Source organism: Elaeis guineensis, chromosome 4 (genome assembly GCF_000442705.2).
Source record: "Elaeis guineensis isolate ETL-2024a chromosome 4, EG11, whole genome shotgun sequence".
NCBI classification, from domain to species: Eukaryota; Viridiplantae; Streptophyta; class Magnoliopsida; order Arecales; family Arecaceae; genus Elaeis; species Elaeis guineensis.
Window position 1 is genome coordinate 9,000,686 of NC_025996.2, and position 6,917 is coordinate 9,007,602.

The 6,917-nt window shown below is 35.9% G+C and overlaps 1 protein-coding gene across 1 annotated transcript; it reads right to left on the reverse strand.

The window, feature by feature from the left end:
• Nucleotides 1–775: 775 nt before the first annotated feature.
• On the reverse strand, nt 776–6,689 carry LOC105044031 (GDSL esterase/lipase EXL3). The gene is made up of 5 exons (XM_010921805.4): nt 6,424–6,689; nt 4,837–4,967; nt 4,507–4,740; nt 2,023–2,278; nt 776–1,080 (listed from the first exon to the last, which is right to left on the reverse strand). The coding sequence occupies exons 1-5, from the start codon at nt 6,683–6,685 to the stop codon at nt 887–889; spliced, it is 1,077 nt and encodes a 358-aa protein (XP_010920107.1). The 5' UTR covers nt 6,686–6,689; the 3' UTR covers nt 776–886.
• Between the last annotated feature and the right edge of the window lie 228 nt (nt 6,690–6,917).

The window sequence follows — 6,917 nt, forward strand, 5'->3', positions numbered from 1 at the left end:
CCCATCAATACGAAGATGATCCTTGGTGCAGATGTGGCTTTATTGGTGGAGAAATTATATTCTACAATGTGTGTACCATGCTAATCATCTCATCTTGTTTCTATGAGCCATAGGAAGTCATAAGCGCATGATGAATGGGGTCTACAAGAATGAGATAAGGTGGATGGCATGATGCACGCGTTGTAGGATATAGTTTTGCTGATCAGTGCCACAATTCTTTGCTATAATGTTGTCCTTTAAGGCAACTGTTTGGAAAGTCTTTTCTGAGGGGTCTTCCAAGCAGTCTTGGATTAATTGGTACTAAGTGGCTATGTATGCAGGAGAATTTACATGTCTATAATAATTTAATACTAATTGAATGCCATTTCTGAAAAATGGGCCACAGCCAGGCAACCCTCTTTTATTGATCACCATCATGCCAAACTGATACTTGAGCCCACATTTGGACAAGCCCAGGTCCGAACTTGGTGGTTGTAGATTTCTAGTCCATGGCAAGAATGATCCAGCTTGGGAAACACTTACCTTGGGACACCAAAGGAGTTTAGGTTTTCCACACTCAGATTACCATATTTCCTGCTTACTGGAAATCATGTGACAATGCACAAATATTTAACTTGCGGTCCTTTAGATGTCGCAACGAATGCCAACATTAAACAAGAGATTTGTTAATCTACTGGAAGAATAGTGGTAACTTTGAAGAAAATGATGTTTATTATTCAGGAGCAACGCTAAATTAAATAAGGTTTACACGACTAGATTGCTTCAACACTCTTAACATGCGACATGGAAGTTAATTACTTACTCAAAGAATACATTGTAGGCACTTAATAAAGCTTGTCCATGAAGTGAATAGCATCAGCGACCCGAAGACAAGAAAATTATATCCTTACCCCAGGAGTCGTATGGTTTCTTGGTAAATTTTTTCAACCATGATCTTGTAGGCTCTCTCAGTTGGGTGGTAACTGTCCCAGAAAACGTACTTCGTAACATCTGGACAGACGGAAGCTGTCACCTTATTGCACAGAAGAGTAACCTCAATTTCTCCGGTACCACAACATCCCCTGTTTGATACCTCAAATCCTGCAATTAGATGAGTACGTAATAAGTACATAAAATCTGGACAGCTTTGAAGACTGAGGGTGATGACGATGTTAACGATTATAATGCTACAGCTAATGATACTTTTATTATTTGTAACTAATACAAGTTGATTGTAATGCCAATGTTCAGCTAATGATGGTGACACTGATTATAATGGTTTTTCTTCAGATATTGGTTATATTACTAATGGTGTAACATATTTAGCTGCTTAAATGCCGATATTATTTCGTCTTTCCCTCTTAAAGAAGTTATCCTCTTTAAAGATCATATACGTGTCATTGTTTTCAATGAACTTGAGAAGAAGGTAAAAAACTGTGAGGACATAGAGCGTCAACAGGTTGGGCTAGTCCTATCTTCCTATGGGTCGGGCCTCGGCTCGTGGTAATAACACACGATTTGAGGTTTGGACATGGTTTTTACTAATTGGTTCATAGGCACAAACATATATGTTACCATTATCTGTTGCTTTGTTTTGTTTTATACAATAATGTAATCATTATCCTTATTTATATTCAAAATTAGCTTGCCTTTCTTTTGTTTTACCAAAACAAATATTTGAATTTATGTGTGCTTGCAAGCAAAACCAAGAAAAGGAAGAAGGAAAAGATGAAACTTTCCAATGGAATTTTTCAAATTTGTCAATTTTTAATCAAATAAGCAAGCAGAAAATTAGCTCTTCCAATTAAAATAAGTTTTTCTATCATTTTTTTTTAAAAAAAAAGGGCTAGCCAGACGCAGGCTTGGTGAGGCTTCTTATGAACCACTTCAAGCTAAAAATTTGGGCCATAGTTCCAATCTAGACCTAGACCTCTGTTTTGATATCTACTTGTCATGGGTCTCGTTTGGATGGGATTGAGTTTAAGGTACGCAACATGACTTGGCTAAACTAGGATACACGAGCTAAAGTAAGGGTGGAATTACCGTATTTTGAGGGGTGGAAAATAAGATCAATTAACATAGAGTAGATGTCAACATAGGCAACCATTATGCCCTTATGTTCTTTATTAAGTGTGTCGATCTCCTTTTGTATCTTGGAATTGAACAACTGTGCTGCTTGGTTGCGCTTTGGTTCGCAATTTCTTTGGATTCCTCCTCCAAGAGTTCTTTGTGATGGCACGCACCCTATGGGGGGAAGACCCACAAATACAATCTTCTGGGCACCCATGTGGATTAGTTCCTGAAAAGGCAAAGAACAATATATATATATATATATATTGAGTAATGTAAAAAGAATAGTTTAAGCATATTTTTTATTTAATGAATCACAAATTCGACCAATATTATAGCAGACTATACCATACCTCATGCTTTTGGATAATTAGCAAAAGATCCGAAGGAAGAAAATATTTCATGCATGCTTTAACGAAAGCTAAAATACCCTTTCGTAAAGAAAGCAAATTATGAGTTAAAATCAATCTAAAGTTCTTACTCATATAAAATAATTTCCTACACTTAATGCAGTATGTGGTTACGCATGTAGCTAACCGTAGCCACTCGTTCTTATGAGCCATATTCATCAAGCATTCATCTCAATGTGCCATGTAAAAATGAATGGCTGTGATTATCTATGTGCATGGTCATATGGTGCATTGAGTTTAGGACATAATTTCTCTTTCCGCTGGAAAGGCCGGCTGCTCTGATCCTATAAGACAAGCTAACCCGATTTTTCATGATAGTTGGCTTGCAAATATAGACAGTTGTATATAAAAATTCTTGACAAATAAGAATGCACAAAGTAGATATGAGATAATTAAAACAATGGTTATAATTATGATTGGCCACCAAATCTGTCACAATATATAATGCCATTTCCTACCATCAATATGAAATAAATCTTAAGCCCTAAAAGTAGCTGGAGGTTACCTATTATTGAGCTAGTTTTGCGGTTGTATCATGCCAAAACATGGTTTATCTCATGCGGGCTATTCGGGCTTGCCTCGAATTTATTTAATACCTTATAATCAACTTTATGTGTCAAGTGACCACGACTGCATTAATATCTTATCTCATTCGGTGATGTGAATCCATTCTCATTCCGTGTGTGAGGCTTTATTATGGGTTTCTATTATTAATTATATCAGAGTTATCGATGGATGAGACTTCTGAATACTCCAGGCTTTCAAAAATTTCTTTTAACTTCCTGCGATCCTACCTCAACTCGGATAAGCCAATATATGACTTAGTTTAGTTTAACAGTACTAAAGATCTCATATTTAAAAATTGATCAGAAAATATTATTTAAACTTTTTAACTTTATTTAAATATCTAAAATCTATTTAATATATGAACGATATGACATTAGACACATGCTAATATAAATTTTTATATATTTTTTTATTTAAATTCTGATATACATACTTGTCAAGTTAATAATCAAAATTCAACCAAATTTAATTATAAATATAAAAAAAATAATCTTAATAAATTTGTGCTGTATTGCTCTTTAGACCACGTAGACAACCGGTTAGATATATCCTGATATTATTTATTACAATCCGAGAATTTATTTTAAAAATTTAATCAAAAAATATCATTTAGATTTTTTGATTTTGTTCGGATACTTAAAATTTATTTAGTAAATAATTGGTGTGTGATTAGATGTGTGTCTGTATGGATTCTTATTTATTTATTTTTTTTAAAGAAATATGATTTAATTAGGTGTCAATCGCAAGAAGGATATTCTTGGCTCCCTATATCCGATGCATAAAATAATTTAGTGCGTCTTCTTTCACAGCAAGAAGTGAGGTGAAAGATGTCAATCATAATAATGTTTGGTCTGATAGGTAGTCGAACGTTTTTGTACACCTACCCCAGGTGATGAATTCTAGTCTTCGATGATCCGTGCTTCAGAGGTCACAGAGAGTCCTCTTGATGGAGAATGAAAACTCTAATTGACATGAAAGTCAATTGTTATGTGACTTAAATTTATAGCAGAAAGCAGCCCCAGTAAGATTCTTTCGAACATAAAATGGGTCAATATAAAGTAGGAAGAAATTTTTTCATCAAAAATAAAAAAGGGAAGAAAGTAATGCTCCACGTAAAGCATAAATGTACATGAGTTTCAAACCAAAGGGCTAAGTAGCCACATATGCCCCTCCAGTTTCATACCTTTTTTTTTTTGGCCCTCCATTTTCATACCTTTTTTTTTTTTTTTTGGGATGAAAATGGAGGCTAAGAAGGCAGAACCTCCATGAGTCGTTCATATTTTATTAACAGAAGAATGATTACACAAGGAGTTGAATAAGGTGAAAGAATGAACGTAGATGAAAAATAAGAAAATTTAAGTCTCCATAACTAAATTATAAATAACAAAATAGCAAAGTTGTACAAAATAATAAACAAGACCATTCTATATATTCTTTAGTAAAATCTCAATTTAAAAGCAAGTCTTGGAATTGAATTCACCTCGAGGAAACTAGAAGCCCCACGTATCAACAAGTCCACATAGGAACGAATGTCATATTCCAGGATTCTAAATGGGGTTGTGTAGTAAGTATTGGCGATATCATCAGTTCCAGAACACACAATATATAGACTGTTGGACACGATGCTTGCGGCTCTTTCTTCCCCAGCTATTGCCTTCAGCCTCTCTTTATACTCCCCAAACAGCTTGAGCTCATCTGTCATTGGTATAACGTTCTGAAACAAGGAGCAGTAGGCATGCCTTATTCTCCATTTCAAGCACATGAGAAAACTTTTTAGAGGAGAAATAGCCAGAAGTGGATCCAACAATACCAAAATGGCCGGGGTGAGAGGGTCGTATCCTGTTGCGCCAGAAGCGAAGCTCACACCGGTTAGGATGTCTTCGGGTTTAAGGTCATAACCAATATAGGGGGGCACCAATTCCTTCACACCCAACTTGGAGGCTAGAAGTCCAGAGATGGTGGTTAGATGAGAGGTGAAATGCTTAGCATGAATCGATCAATCAATAAAATGCTACGTTAATGCACAAAGTCGAAAGAGCCTTTTGATTAATCAATCTCCATCTCCTTTGGAAAATTTATCAGCAATGGGAGGCTAGCTACTACTAGGAGGATGGTTTCTCAATGCTTATCGCTTAAGATTTTTTATTTGTGTATCAAATCATTGTTCAAAATGACGGAACTTTGTAACGTGACAAAATGAAATGAACTGGATGATCTTGTAGATGTGGGTACCTTAGGTTTCATATAGTGTAAATTAAAATGGTACTAGATTGGGTAAGTTTGTGTAGGATGTTGAAGGGAACTATACATTTGTGTTGAACCAAAATTTTCTATGGCTTCATGTAATAAAATTTTTTAATATTTTATATAATTAAATTTGTATCGAACACCTATAATGCACGTTAGGAAAAAGATAAAAGGTTGCCACCATAAATTTGAAGGCCTATGGTTACAACCTTTCGTATATGAATTGGAGCTTATCCTAATAGTTACACCCCCCTACTTAACATCAATAGGGCCTTGGATGGTGCGTTCCTGAATAATTGATCTTGAATATATATAATAAGGGTGGATCCTTCATGAGTAAAGGCTTAGAACCTTTCGCATTATAAGACAAGAATAAATACACCCTCTCTTAATTTTATATATTTTTTATGTAGGAAAAAGCTATAGATCACTTGCTAGGATCACTAAGTTTATTGGTAGATGTGGAAGTTGGTGATTGACTGAGCAAGGCCCAATTGACACCACCAATCCTAATACGTTTGTCAACAATTTTTAACCATCATATCTCGAGTAAATCGAACAGTGATTATTATCGAGCTAGTAATTGGTAGCAGTACTTTTTCATATATGCCACAACAAAGCAGTCCACACATCATCTTCAGACGAATATAGTTTCGTTGCCGTTGCTTGTACTACAATTGCTATCTAGCTACCCTGCAAGCGACGGGAAAGTTGACTTTGAGAAGCTAACTAAATAATATATCAAAAAAAGAGAAACATACTAAATATGGTCACAAAAGATTTATGGCACAGGTGTGATTTAACCTTCCAACTATTGCTGTCAGTATATCTCTCTGATAGATAAATATCTGTAATTATTAAATCCTCCATATATTGCTATCAATATCTCTATCACGTCTTCTCAAAAAAATCCTCAATAAACAATCCTTTTCAGAGAGAGAGAGAGGGGGACTTATTTGTCTCAAGATTTTTTTTTGTTTGAGCTAGAGGAATGCCCTGAAGTGCACATTTCTCCAAACCATGAATCTATTTATTTAATAAAGTTCTGCAAGAACTCCCCAAGGATAAAAAAAATATAATGAACCTGCAGAGCAGCTAAGTAGAAGCAGAAAGTGAGTTTACTCCGTATGCTCTCTCTATTGCCAGATACCTATTAAGTCTGAAGGGATTCTTCCATTGGAGAACCTTCCGGTGGCCTGGTGATTGATGAAGTCCTGTCCGTAGGGAGGGAAGTTGCACTTGATGAGGGTTTCCAGATCGTTGTTATTGCCCGGATCTACGATCGAGTCTCCGAACACGATGACCGCCGGAATCTTCGGTGCTGTCTGGTTCTTGGTATCTGCTAAGGCTTGGCCAACCAAGATACACAATGCCATGAAAGAAGCCCCTAACACAAGGCTTCTGCTCTCCATTCTTTCTCCTCTCCTCTTATTTGTACTTCCTTACAGTTTTTAAGTAGCTCAATACATATATATGACTGCATGCACACTGGCTCCTTATATAGGAGTGGGAAGACGCACAGAATTTTGTGTCGGCAAGTCCACTGGCTCAACTAATCTATCTTTAAATGCTCTCATACACCTTATTGTTAACTTCGCCCATCGGGCCATAGAAATCCATGCATAAGTCACAAAATTAAGGCGG

What these genes read in the sequence shown, in the direction of transcription:
- LOC105044031 (XM_010921805.4), bottom strand. Translation starts at nt 6,685, where the DNA reads ATGGAGAGCAGAAGCCTTGTGTTAGGGGCTTCTTTCATGGCATTGTGT. An exon ending in CTCTCACCCCGGCCATTTTG is followed by an intron (nt 4,741 to 4,836) that starts GTATTGTTGGAT and finishes TCCTTGTTTCAG; the next exon opens with AACGTTATACCAATGACAGA. An exon ending in GGGCTTCTAGTTTCCTCGAG is followed by an intron (nt 2,279 to 4,506) that starts GTGAATTCAATT and finishes TTGCCTTTTCAG; the next exon opens with GAACTAATCCACATGGGTGC.